Genomic DNA, 14,013 nt, shown 5'->3' on the forward strand with positions numbered 1-14,013 from the left:
CTGCGGTGAGCAGCAGCATAGAAGTAAGGAAACCATTCCACCCTTACTTCTCTGCTGCTGCTGGCAGTGGCATTTCCTTCAGCGCTGTATGCCCAGCCAGCAGCTGCTGCTCTCTGGCTGGCCAGCTCTGAATGCATGCTGTAAGTTTTTTTTTCTTTAAATCTTTACATGCCTCCCCCCAAAATACATTCCGCACCCCCGTTTGAGAACCTCTGATCCAGGAGTTTGTGAGCATTCAGTGGAACAGAGGCTGAGCACTCCAGAGGGGTGTTTGGAGGACTTGGGAGCTGGTGTGCACCATACCGCTAACCTAAACAGAGAGAGTGAGACCTGCAGAGGCTTGAAGGCCGTTCTTGTGTTGCCAGAGGCTGGTGGTTTGAGAGAGCTGAACCACAGCAGGCACAGATAAGATTTTGTCACACTAAGGGTGAGTGGTGGCAAGGTGCCTCACAATCCTGGAAAGCATTTGACATCCAGGCTCTGGCCATCCTATGATTGCTGGTTACATTTCCATGAACCACCTAGAAAAATTCCTCTCCCTTCCTCAATGATTGCAGACGTGCATCTTATTTTTTTTTAATTATTTGTATTACAGTAGTTCCTAGGAGCCCCCATCATTGATCAGGAGCCCATTGTGCTAAGCTGTAATGCCCAGGAGTCAAGCAGGTCAAAGGACAGTCCAGATCAGTGGTCAAAGTTCACACAAGGGGTCCAGTCGCTAGGAGATCCAACCTAAGGGGAAAAGTACAGCAAGACAGCTAAGAAGGGTCAAGCAGGTCCAAGCGACAACTATCAGGTACTGGTGTGTTTCTCAGACAAGGCCAGAAAGGAAACAGGAAATTTATATGTATAGCCACAAGTCAATAAGGGTCAAGACCATGTGGCCAATCAGGAAGCAGTTTGTGGAACCCTGGAAGCTGCAGGCCCATCCACATTTGTGAATTTCCTAGTGCTCTACTGCATGTATGGTACAACAGGTAAGGCTGCTTCCTAAAAACCTAGTGGGCCTGAGTTTGAGATTGGTGCTTGAGACCAGCATCCTGACAGGGCACTGTATGAACACAGAACAGAAAGTGTCCCTGCCCCAACAGTGTACAATCTAAGTATAAGACGGATACAGACAGATTGATGTGGCAGTGTAAGAAGATAGTCATGGTCAGCATGATAGATTGTGGTCTCAGCACACCAGGTACTTAACAGTTGTCATGTTATTTGTAGTGATCACAGCAAGGTAGAGTTTTAAGGAGGGATGTGGAGGTGGATAATGAGTTAGTTTTGTGGGCATTTACAGGGAGCTTCTCCCAAGTGTAAGGGGCAGTGTGATCAGGGTCCCAATGGGGGCCATTTATGATCACTCGATTAGGGTGACTGCAAAGAATAGGGCAGACAATCCCCATAAAGCTGGTGGATATTCCACTACTTAGATTTACCAAGCCAGCATAAAACAGCTTCTTTATTACCTTACTGGTTACTCAGAAGTCCAAACAACACAGTTCCCTTAAAGTGATCCATCCTCAGGCCTCCATCCAGGATTTTTATCCTATTTAAAATTGTTAATGGCCCCCATCCTCTTAGTGACTGAGAACATGATAGCCCCTTGCCCTTTTCTAGAACTATCTAGAATAGGAAAAGAGGTGAGATGGAGGGGTAAAACATGTTAGCTAACCTGTTTTTAATTAAGTAGCATTTAGGTATCACTGTCAGGAGCAGAACCAAGGAATCTTTTCTCCTAGTGCTTCCTTGATCCATCCAGTGCCCTTGATGGTGGGCTGTATTGGAGCTCGTGTCCTAGAGATGAAAGTCTCCGTATCCCATTCCCAGATGCCTCTGAACCAGGTCACATTCCCAGATCTATGGCTGGCTGGGAACTGGTGATCTAGAAGTGAAAGTGTCCATATTCTATTAACCAGCACACACCCAGTTGAGAAATCATAATCCCAACTGCAGCCTGGGGACACATAATTAGCATATTGAAAGCCGCTTAAGTCATGCCTCTTCACTTACTCTCCTAATAGCCTCATAGATGTGTTGAACAGGACTGGAAACAAAATGGAACCCTGCAGAATGCCACATGACAGTGCCCTTTAGGAGGCAGATCAATTGCCCCACAGCTTTCCTTTGGAGTGCTCGTCAAGGCAAGAATGGTGCCACCCAGGTTCTGTACCATCTCCTCCTTTTGCCAGCTGCTCCTCAGGGTCAATGGTATCATAAAAGGCTGCTGACTGATGAAGCAATATCAGCTTCTGTCTCATACCCAGGTCTATGTGCAGATGAGCAAGGAGATCTGACACAACTAGGTAGTCAGAGAGTTGTCTTACCATAATCTTATCCAGAAATGGAATGAACCAAAATGTTAGACTCAAGTGTTGGTTTGCTGAGTGAAATCCACACAACAGTTTCCATAAGAGAAACTGGCACCCTCCTTGGAACTGACAGTCTCCACCAGTAACAACCCAGTACTTACCCAGTGGCTTTCACCAGACAGGAATGGAAAATTCAATGTGTCTGATTTTTTTTTCATTCTGTGGCCACAAGAGTGAACATGCTTCAGCCTGCATCCTCCTTTCCCCCAGTTAGATGCTTCAGCTTCCCAGGTACTTGGGCTACTAAGATGCTACTGTATGTTCCATTTCTGGGCATCTGTTCTCTGCAGAGTGCTAGGCACCCATGTGTCAGATGTCTCTAGTGGCTTGAGGAGTTGTATGAAAAAGGGAGTACCCAAGCAAATTGTTTAACCTGTGTGGTATCAAGGCTATGCACATCACGTCCCTCCATGCTGAAAACAGGATGCCCACACCTCAGCTCCCACCCTAGAAGTCACTAGGTTGGCTAGTGCTTGTTGTCACCCTAGTTTGTTATGCAAATGAGATCCAAAAAGCAGATTAAGCTCCCTGCCAGAATGTCTAATTAAACTGGAAGCCGCATGACAGCTGATAATCCTGCCAGCCTCTGATCGTTCTCCTTATCGACTGCAATTAGTCTGGCAGCCATTGAACTCAATGGGCTGGATGAAGAGTCTGAATTTATTTCCCCAAATGTAGGGCATGGAAATGAATGTCAAGAGGTCGGCCACTTCCAGGTGCCTTTTCTAGCATGCTGAAGGTTACCCGTTGTTTCCTTGAATGCCAAGAGACACACTATAGTCCCAGGGCTGTCCATGCTGAAAAGAGCTACATAATGCCAGTCTTAATAAGAGAGACTTTTGTGGATTAGGGAAGCCCACAGAGGTCGAACAAGGGCCCTGTTTAGGGACCCAGGCCATGAAAATACATAAGACCCCAAAAAGAGGGACAATGACTCTCCCCAACTCCCATGCACACAAGAGGTGGAGGAGCTATGGCATGTAGAGAGGTGACTGCCATTTGGTAATGGCCCTACAGAGCCGGTATAGTTGGCAAAGTGACTATAAAATAGCCCCTTCCTCCCCTTGCATGCTTCTGAGTCACACCTGCAAGTTTTTCTGACACCCAGGAGTTTTACTCATGCAGGAAATGGCAAGTAAGCAGGAGATTGTGCTGTCTCATGTATCACTAACAAAGGCAGAAAGGACCCAACTGGACTCACTGCTCCTAGTGGAAGTTGGTGGCACCAGCAATAAGAAAAAAACATCTTCTGACTTGTGAACTGAGCACATTAAGAACCTTCTGCCAGTCTCCAGTCCCTTCCATCAGAGGAGATCAAAGCAGACATTAATGAAGTTAGGTCAGTTCTACCCTAGAAACTTTTGCCTATATAGCAACATCATTTGGTTGGGGAGGAGGGGGTAGATTTTCTGCAACATTTCTATACTGGCTAAAGCCCTAGTGTAGATGCAGTTAGGCTGACATAAAAATGATTTTGCCAGTATAACCTGTGTCTTCGCTAGGAGAGTTTTGCCAGTATAGCTATACTAGCATAGATTTCTCAGCGAAAGTTTTAAACGTAGATGTGATGAGGTGTGTTCTATCCAGTAAATGTAGGCCAAAAGCGTGAAGTCTCTTTCTGCTCTGTAGCTGTTGTTTGTCCATTTCTTGTATCCTGTTATGGTTGTTTGCAAATTAAGACGTAGGGATTTGTCATCACTGATATAGTAGGCTGTGGGGAAGGCCTGACTTTACTCCCATGGAATGGAATGGGTAGCTTTATGCTGTCAAATAGTTTTAGTGGTAGTTTCGTGACAGGCTTGTACCTATTTAGTGGTTTTCTTATTATCATGTGGACCGCTCACAGAGCTACATCTTATAATGCTTCTCTAGCCAGAGTAGAGGTACACACAAAGACCCTGTCTCTCACAGAGTCTGTCACCACTTCAGTGAAATGAAACACCTGTGGCTGGCCCATGTCAGCTGACTCTGGCTCAGGGGTGTCTTACTGCAGAGCAGACATGCCCTCAATCACACACACTGTGAGTGACTCTCCTTACTCTCTTCTTCATTCAACTTCCCATTCGTTTCCTTTTTAGCTCCGCAGTCATTGGTTGGACACTCCCTCTCTGGAGAGTGGCTGGGAAGGAGGCTGTATTTTCTCCCCTCCCTGCATTCTGAGCAACTTTCCAGGTCCTTATCCAAACAAAGCCTCCAGGTGGGGGCCAGTTGCTGAGCAAATTTGTAACTGATCTTCTTCCTTGCCATATCACTAATCTCCTTGTTTGGCTTTCTGCCAAGGTAAAGGGAGGGAGGCGAGTCACAGCAATCCACCCCACCTTAGCCTAAGGCACATTCTCACTGCGTACAGAAACTAGGTGTGGTCAGAGCCTTTCCCAGGCTGCTTCATACAGGCTTTAGCAGTAGACAGTCAGGGTTTGGGAGGGTGCTCAACAGCGAGCTGGGCTCTACACAGCAAGGATTTTTAGCTGTTCATGAGCCTGCAGTTACACCAACCATTTACCAAACAGTATAGGGTAGCGGGAACACTTTATAGTTAGGGAGTATGGAGAAGTCACACTTGCAATGCCTGCATGTTTTATTTAATGCACAGAACATACAGTTTGTAACTATAAACATCAGGGAGGGCGTGGGTAATTGAAGAATACATTAGGGTGCCACTATGGTAATGATTCACAGAAGGCTCCACCCTGCAAAGAGTGACAGAATCACAAAGACCATGTTTAAGCTAACTTGCCATTTTGCAGATCACATATTGGTAAATGCCTACCCATCCTGTTCACACTGGAGCCACTTTGAAGCAGCTGGAACAACACTACTAGACTAATGTAAACTGGTTCAAGGACCCGAATGTTTTTTTTTGTTTTTTTTTTTTAAAACAGCAAAAGGTGTCTGACCCAGAAATATCCAGTCCAAAGGCCCTAGTTCCCTATCTGCTTAGGATACACACTGGAGAAATGGTATGGGATTGCAACATCACAAATAGGTTAAAACTAGGCCTGTAGCTTTCCCAGTCCACCCTTGAGGGCTGAAAATGTTGCATCTTTCACAGAGGGAGTTCCCCCTGCCCCATTTGTCAGGAGCTTGAATTAAACTTTTGCTCTGTGGTATTGCAAATAAATACATGAATTAAATGAATTAATGTCACTGTGTGGTGCCTCTTAAGGAGAGATGGACCTCAGTCCAACTACAACAGGCATCAGTCACCTCGCCAGTGGAGAAAATGAAGGTTATGTCACTAGTGGGTCAGGTGACCTAATCAACCTTCTTATAAGTGAAGGACCTACAGAGTAAAGAAACTATGACCTCGCTGTGAGAAGGCAGGCTGGGGACACTTTACTTAGGAGGAGAGAGACACTGACCTGGGTTAGGACCTGGAGGGCCAAACTCCTGACTAAAAAGAGACGAAGACTGAACAATGACTCAGCTCTAGGAAGAGACAGACTGCACTAGGTGGGGGGCTGGAGGGCCAATGTGTGAAAGGACTAAATAAAGTGGGCCCCATAAGGGCAGTGTTTTAATTATCTTTTGGATTATGATGTGGAGTGATGAGTCCAACAAGAGAAGCTAAGGCAGAGTAACCTCTGGCTACAGGACCAACAACTTAAAGAAAATACCAAGGAGATGTATTTGAGCACAGAATCTATTTGTGTAAACTTGGAATAGCTTGATTGTCTTCCATGGAGTTACTCTAGATTAACACTACTGTGACTGAGAGCAGACTCTAGCCTAAACATTTTTAAACAGTATGTCCCTTTCCCTCTCAACTAAGACCATGGAAGTCACAGCTCAGGTTTTAGCCTGTTAAGATATCCTTTTCCCCACTGGGTGAATACCCACTGATGAAGCGGGTATTCACCCACGAAAGCTCATGCTCCAAAACATCTATTAGTCTATAAGGTGTCGCAGGACTCTTTGCTGCTTTTCCCCACACATTCTCCAGTGTGTCCTCAGCAAAAACTGAAAAGTCAAACCCTAATGTAAAATCAAACAAATTAAAAAAAAATCATGACACTCCCCAAACTTTGGACACTCCTTTTCAGGTTTTAATTATGCATCAAGCAGTAAAAGGTGAACACAAATGCTTGACTTTTTGCAGATCACCTTTTCTATGCAGTAATTCCTTTGTTAGGCTTGGTGATTCAACTTCTAATTGGATGATTAGATTTGTTCCCAGAATAAATACTGTATTTCCTGTACTCTTTAATTATATATCTTACCTTCAACCACAAGGTCTTGTTTATGCTAGAGATTGTAGAGCTGAAACTATTTTCACAATCTATAGCCAGGTTTCAACAAGTTATCATCCATGCCTGATATGGGCACCACTTCAGCAAAGAATTTAAACACATGCATAACTTTCCTGTACAGCTTTAAATCCCACTGACTTAATTTCTGCTGGGTGGTTGTTGTTGTTTGCAAGGGTTCTCACACACTGAGTCCTTCCTCCAGCTGGGTGGGGGCTGAGTTACACCGCCTGCAAAATAAGGCCCCAGCCCCCTTAAAGAATTAACAGATTTTAAGGTCAGAAGGGACCATTAGGCTCATCTTACTCTGACCCCTACACAACACAGGCCAGAGAATTTTACCCAGTAATTTCTCCATCAAGCCCATATAGGAGCCAACTGAGCAGTCACATGGAGCCGCAGACAGGAACACAGCAGAGGCGCAGGCACCACCAGCTCCAGGGCTCTACTCGACCAGCTCTTTTATCCTGTCATTGGCCAGGGCCTACTTTTAGATCCCGCCCACCCCCGCTCTCTTTCCTGCGATTGGGTAGCTCATGCTCTTCCCTTCGTCCGTTGTGGATCTATGCCGGGAAATTGATCGGCTCGACTCCTGCGCCGCGCCGCGCCTGGATTTTGTTGCCCTGTGATAGGGTCTGGCCTTTCGGTGGCCCTGCCCCTGATTCCCCCCATTGGTACGCGGGCCTGTGGTTGGGTCGTGCTCCCTTTGGCCACGCCCTCTCGCCCTTGGCCCTCGCCCCGCGTCTCACGGAAGCGCAGATGTATTTGCGCGCGGCCCCGCCCCCGGGTGACGCGGACACGTGTGATTGGCAGTCGGGTCGGGCTGGGTTTCCGCTGCCAGGCGGGGGTGGCGGCGGACCCTAAGCGGCCGGAGGGAGCCGGCAGGATGGAGCGGCCGGAGCAGTGTCCCGGGGAACCAGACTCCCAGCCCCGCGCCAACGGCTGCAGCCTGACGGGATACGGGGCGCTGCGGAACGGATACGTGCGGGGCCTGCCCGAGGCCGAGACCCAGGTGTGGGGCCGGGGAAGCCGGGCGCGGAGCGGAGCAGCAGCCCTGCTCCTTGGCCTGAGCGAGACTCGGCCTTGCGGAGATGCTGGGGCCGGGTGTGGCGGCGCAGATGGGAGCTGGCCTGGGGCGCTGGGTGCCCCCGGGGCCCCTGGCACGAGCGGAGGGGCTGCCAGGCTCCGGCGGGGGGCGGCGCGCAGATCCTCACTGCGGCTCTGGGGAGCCACCTGGTTCCCCTGTCCCGCTCCTGTGGGCCATGTGCGTGAGGCTGCCCAGCCCTGACAGCAGGAGGGGGCTGTGCTGCGGAGTGTCTGCTTTCCTAGGGCTGGCTGGGGAGGGGAGAGGAGAGCTAGCAGAGCTCAGGGCCATCTAGCCCAGTGTCCTGACTTACCAGTGACAGGTGCTTCAGAGGGAATGAACAGAACAGGGCAATTATCGGGTGAGCCACCGCCCTGCCCTCCAGTCCTAGCTTCAGGCAGTCAGAGGTTTAAGGAGAGAGAGCCCTTCATGGGGTTGTGTCCTTGACCATCTTGGCTAAAACCCATTGAGGGAGGTAGTCTCCAGGAATTTACCTATTTCTTTTTTTGAACCCAGTTGTACTTCTGGCTTTCACACCAACCCCTGGCAGTGAGTTCCTGAAGTTGACTGTGCTTTGTGTGAAGAAATACTTCCTTTTCTTTGTTTTAAAACTGCTGCATATATATTTAATTGGGTGATCCCTGGCTTATGTGTTACATGTCCTTATTCTCTTTCTCTACACCATTCTTGATTTTGTAGACTTCTGTCATAGTCTCCCTTAGTTGTCTTTTCTAAGCTGAACAGTCCGTAATCACTTTTGTTTCCCTTCTGTGTAATTTTTCCAATTCAAATATATATTTTCAGATGATGAGACCAGAATTGCGCTCAGTATTCAAGGTGTGGATGTACTATGGATTTATATAGTGGTGTTATATTTTGTCTTAGTATCTTTCCCTTTCCTAATGATTCCTAACACCATTAGCTTTTTTTTTTGACCGCTGCTGCACATCGAGCAGATCTTTTCACACTATCCATGATGATTGAGTGGTAACAACTAATTTATACCACATAATTTTGTATGTATAGTTGGGATTATGCTTTCCAATGGATGTTACTTTGCATTTATCAGCATTGAATTTCATCTGCCATTTTCTTGGCCAGTCACCCAGTTGTGAGATCCCTTTGTAACTCTTCAGTCTGCTTTGGAGTACTTCTGTATCATCTGCAGACTTTGCCATTTCAGTTTTTACTCCTATTTCTAGCTCATTTATGAATCTGAACGTCACTAGTTCTAGTCCAAATCCTTGAGGGACAGGGCCGGCGCTACCATTTAGGCAGCCTAGGCAATCGCCTAGGGCACCAGAATATTTGGTGGGTGCCATTTTGCCGGAGGGAGCGGCAGGTGGCTCCGGTGGAGCTGCCGCAGTGGTGCCTGCGGAGGGTCTGGTGCTCTGCGGCTACGGTGGAACTGACGCTGTCGTGCCTGTGGACCGTCGGCTGCTCGCGCGGCTCCGGTGGACCGCCCGCAGGCATAACTGCGGCAGCTCCACCGGAGCCACGGAGCACCGGACCCTCTGCAGGCACCACTGTGGCAGCTCCAGCGGAGCCGCGGGACCAGCGCACGGGGCGGCGAAATTGCCATCCGCCTAGGGCACTCAAGTCCCTAGCGCCGGTCCTGTTGAGGGACCTTGCTATCTACCTCTCTCCGTTGTGAAAATCGAATGTTTATTTCTGTCCCTTGTTTCCTATCTTTTAATTAGTTACCAATCCATAAGAGGGAAGGTCCTCTCATCCCATGACTGCCTGTTTTGCTTAGGAGCCTTTGCGGGCGGATCTTGTTAAAGGCTTTCTGAAAATCCAGGTACACTGTATCCACTGGATCACCCTTGTCCATGTTTATTGACCCCCTCAAAGAATTCTAAAAGATTGGTGTGGTGTGATTTCTCTTTTTTTAAAAGCCCTGTTGACTCTTTCCCCAACATATGTTCATCTATGTATCTGATAATTTTGTGCTTTACTGTAGTTTCAACCAACTTGCCTGGGACTGAAGTTAGGCTTACTGGCCTGTAATTGCCAAGATCACCTCTGGAGCCTTTTTAAAAATCAGCATTACATTATCTACTCTCCAGTCATCTAGTACAGAGGCTGATTTAAGCGATAGGCTACATATCACAGTTTCATATTTGAGTTCCTTCAGGGCTCTTGGGTGAATACCATCTGGTCCTGGTGACTTATTTAATGTCATTTTATCAGTCTTCCCTCAAACCTCTATTTAGATCTCAGGCCTTGGCTACACTCACACTTTACAGCGCTGCAACTGGGGTGTGAAAAAACACCTCCCTGAGCGCTGCAAGATACAGTGCTGTAATGCATCAGTGTAATCAGGGCAGCAGCGCTGGGAGCGCGGCTCCCAGCGCTGCACGCTACACCCGTAAGGGATGTGGTTTACATGCAGCGCTGGGAGAGCTCTCTCCCAGCGCTGCCGCTCTGACTACACTCACACTTCAAAGCGCTGCCGAGCGCTCTGAAATTCCAAATGTAGCCATACCCTCAGTGTGGGACAGTTCCTCAGATATATCTAAAAATTAAGGCTCACAAGTGGGAATCTTCCTCTTCAGTGAAGACTGATGCAAAGAATTCTTTTAGCTTCTCCCGAATGGCTTTGTCTTTCTTGAGTGTGCCATTAGCACTTTGATTGTCCAGTGACGACCCCCCCCCCCAGCACTGATTGTTTGACAGGCTTCCTGCTTTGATGTACCTAAAAAAATTATTTTGCTAGTTGATCTTCAATTATTTTTTGGCCTGCCGAATTATACTTACACACTTGTCACAATTTATGTTCCTTTCTATTTTCTTCAGTAGGATTTGACTTCCAGTTTTTAAAAGATGTTTTTTGTCTGTAACTGCCTCTTCTGCTCTGTTTAGCCATGGTGGCGTTATTTTGGTCCTCATGCTGGTTTTTTTTATTTTTTTTAATTTTAAGTGTATCTATAGTTTGAGCCTCTATTATGGTGTTTTTTAAGTTTCTATTCAGCTTGCAAGCATTTCACGCTTGTGACTGTGCCTTTTAATGTTTTTTGTGCAGTTCCCCTTTTTGAAGTTAAATGCTAGAGTGGAGGGTTTCTTTGGTATTTTTTCCCAACAAGAATGTTAAATTTAGTTTAAAAAAAAAAAAGTTTAACTGGATGTATCTAAGGTAGTGGTGTTGGGGTGTGGGAAGATTTTTGGGGTGCACTGAGGATGGTTTCTGTCCTTGTTACTGAAGAAGTTTGTCTGCTTTCTGTCCTAGAGGTTTCTGTTTTGGGAGAATTGGTGCTTTTCATTAATCCCTGTCTGCTTCTGGCATCTTTGGTAGCATTAGCATTTAAAAGTGCATCTTTCCATTGGTCGTTGGCTAGATGTTTGTGGCTCTTTCTCTGAGGCCTTGGCTACACTGGCGCTTTACAGCGCTGCAACTTTCTCGATCAGGGGTGTGAAAAAACACCCCCTGAGCGCTGCAAGATACAGCGCTGTAAAGCATCAGTGTAAACAGTGCCACAGCGTGCTCCCAGCGCTGCTAGCTACACCCGATGAGGAGGTGGTTTACGTGCAGCGCTGCCGTGGCTTTGAAATTTCAAGTGTAGCCATACCCTCAGGTCTTCTAGGCCTTACTACTCTGCTTTTGTGACCTCCAGACTTTGTTACTGCAGTTGACTTTGCACAGGGTTACAGTTGAAAATCACTCCAAATTTTCCAATGGTGCAGCATACAGGCAAGTTGGCAAGCTGACAACATTACCTGAAAGGAACATACACAATTTTTTTGGTCATCTGTACTTGCTTCAGGGGGCTATTCAAGGCACTGACTTTGATCCCTAAGGTCTGATGACCTGAGTCCTGGCTATTAGTATGATGCTTCTATTGCTGTATTCCTCGGTGACAGTTGAGCTCTGGAGCTAAATCTGCAGATCAATATATTGGGTTTGTATAGATATTCTCAGTGAAGGGGCCCCAGATTCTGGAATGTACTTCTGTATTGATTTGTCAGGACTGGAATTTGTTGATCTTTCAGGTGTACAGTAAAACCCATCTGTTCTTCCTGTATTTAGGTGGATGGATGTGGAATTGGAAGTATCTTATAAATTAAAACAGAAAAATCAGAATTAGCAAATATCACATATAACTGTTCCGCTGTTGGGCCAACTCCTGCTCATTATTTACCTAGTCTGGCTTTAGACCAGTGAGATGGAAAGGAAAAGCTCTGTATCCATTAATATATTCCCTGTGCTGTCTGTTTACTTAATTACATGGACCTAAGATGGGACCTAAAAGTTCTACATAGCCAGTACCACCTACTTAGCCTGGGTTATTCTGTAAAATCAGTGGTTCTGTGGGCTGCCCTCTATACAGGGCCTTGTGGCAGTCTTATAACAAACTACATACTCAGTATTTGGCTGGAATGAGATTTTCAATTTTTGGAAACTTTTAACTTTGGTGAAAACTTCAAGCTAGTATATAACTATGCTTGGAGTTTTGATGCTTAATGTGACAAGATGAGTAGACAGAGAATAGGACTAATATGTGATGAGAATAAAAGGAGAGCTGTTTTTTTTTTTTTCCAGCCAGTTTGAGGTTGCTGTTGTCTACACGGAAGAAATGAGAGGATAGACCCGGGTGCTTTGTGTGACAGATCTGGTGCTTTTTGCCATCTGGTAATAAGGTTACCAACTTTATCCTCGCACAAAACGGAGCACCTTTGCCCCGCCCCTGCTCACTCATTTTCACCAGGCTGGCTCAGGGGGTTGGAGTGCAGAAAGGGATGCAGGCTCTGGGGTGGGGCTATGGATGAGGGGGTTGGGGTGCAGAAGGGGGCTCTGGGCTGGGGCTGAGGGATTTGGGGTGCAGGAGTGGGCTCCAGGCTAGGGCAGGGGGTTGATGCGGGAAGGGGTGAGGGCTCAGGCTGAGACTGCAGTCTCTGGGGTAGGGCTAGGGGTGAGGGGTTTGAAGTGTAGGAAGGTGCTTCGGTCTGGCACTGAGGGGTTCAGAGGGTGGGAGGGAGATCAGGGTTGGGGCATGGGGGTGTATGGGCTCTGGGGTAGAGCCAAGGATGAGGATTTTGGGGTGTAGGGGAGGACTTCGGTCAGGGGTTGGGGTGCAGGGGGAGGTGAGTGCTCCAGCTGGGCTTGCGGTCTCTGGGGTGGGGCTGGGGATGAGGGGTTAGGGATGCAGGAACGTGCTTTGGGTTGGGATCGAAGGGTTTGGAGGGCAAGAGAGGGATCAGAGCTGGGGCATGGGAGGGGGTCAGGGGTGCAGGCTCTGGGTGGCCCTTACCTCAAGCAGCTCCTGGAAGCAGCGCCATGTCCCTCTCTCCGATTCCTAAGCGGAGGCGCAGCCAGGTGGCTCTGCATGCTGTGCCATCTGCAGGCACCAATTCTACAGCTTCCATTGGCCATGGTTCCCAGCCAATGGGAGCTGGTGCTTGAGGTGGGGGCAGTGCACAGAGCCCCCTGGCTGCCCCTATGCCTAGGAGCCAGAGGGAGAACATGCTGCTGTTTCCGGGAGCCGTGCAGAGCCAAGGCCAGCACGGAGCCTACCTTAGTCCTGTTGCACTGCCAACTGGATTTTTAACAACCCGGGCTGCCAGGGTCCCTTTTCTTCCGGGCATTCCTGTCAAAAACCGGACACCTGGCAACCCTATCTGGTAAGGAAGGAAGGTAATGTAAAGGAAATTGGTGGATGTTACATTGACAGGTAGCAACCAGGATGAGAACTATGGGTATGGCTACACTTGAAATTTCAAAGTGCTGCCGCAGCAGCGCTTTGAAGTGTGAGTGTGGTCGGAGCGCCAGCGCTGGGAGAGAGCTCTCCCAGCGCAGCACGTAAACCACATCCCCAGCGCTGCGGCACTGATTACGCTGAGGCTTTACAGCGCTGTATCTTGCAGCGCTCAGGGGGGTGTTTTTTCACACCCCTGAGCGCGAAAGTTGAAGTGCTGTAAAGTGCCAGTGGAACCATGGCCTATGATTACTTTAGCATCTTTTATCTTAAAGTATTCAGCATCTTTTATCTTAAAACTCTTGTTCAGCTATACACACAGCAGCTACTTCATTGCCAAAAATATAGCCATATCTGAGGTGGTAGGGGGATTGGGGTGAACAACACAGTAGTTGTTTAACAGTGAACAATATGCAGCAATTCAAAGCAGCAAATAAGGAGTACCTTAGCTAACTGAAGTTGCTGATTTAAAGAGTTTTATTGGTGGAGTTGGCTTGTGATTACTGTGCCTTCTCTCTCTCATAATAAAAAGTAGATGATAGGACAAACTAGATAAAATGGCTAAAAATAGTTCAGTTTATCTTTGTGGTGTGCCAGCTGTAGAAACTGAAGTATAGTTTGTGTGT

General features: G+C 47.5%; 1 protein-coding gene and 1 long non-coding RNA gene across 2 annotated transcripts in view; one reads left to right on the forward strand and one right to left on the reverse strand.

Moving 5' to 3' along the window:
• Window positions 1-521: 521 nt before the first annotated feature.
• On the reverse strand, window positions 522-7,040 carry LOC115651366. The gene is made up of 3 exons (XR_004000339.1): window positions 6,953-7,040; window positions 1,667-1,876; window positions 522-732 (listed from the first exon to the last, which is right to left on the reverse strand). It is a non-coding gene; the product is annotated as an uncharacterized LOC115651366 (long non-coding RNA).
• A 393-nt stretch (window positions 7,041-7,433) lies between these two features.
• SPTLC2 (serine palmitoyltransferase long chain base subunit 2) overlaps window positions 7,434-14,013 on the forward strand; it is a 126,426-nt gene continuing 119,846 nt past the window's right edge. The window contains exon 1 of the mRNA XM_030559024.1: window positions 7,434-7,622. Within this exon, the coding sequence (XP_030414884.1) occupies window positions 7,497-7,622 (126 nt within the window). The 5' untranslated portion in view covers window positions 7,434-7,496. The remainder of the gene's footprint in view (window positions 7,623-14,013) is intronic.

The sequence above is a fragment of the Gopherus evgoodei genome, chromosome 4 (genome assembly GCF_007399415.2).
Source record: "Gopherus evgoodei ecotype Sinaloan lineage chromosome 4, rGopEvg1_v1.p, whole genome shotgun sequence".
Taxonomy (NCBI): domain Eukaryota; kingdom Metazoa; phylum Chordata; order Testudines; family Testudinidae; genus Gopherus; species Gopherus evgoodei.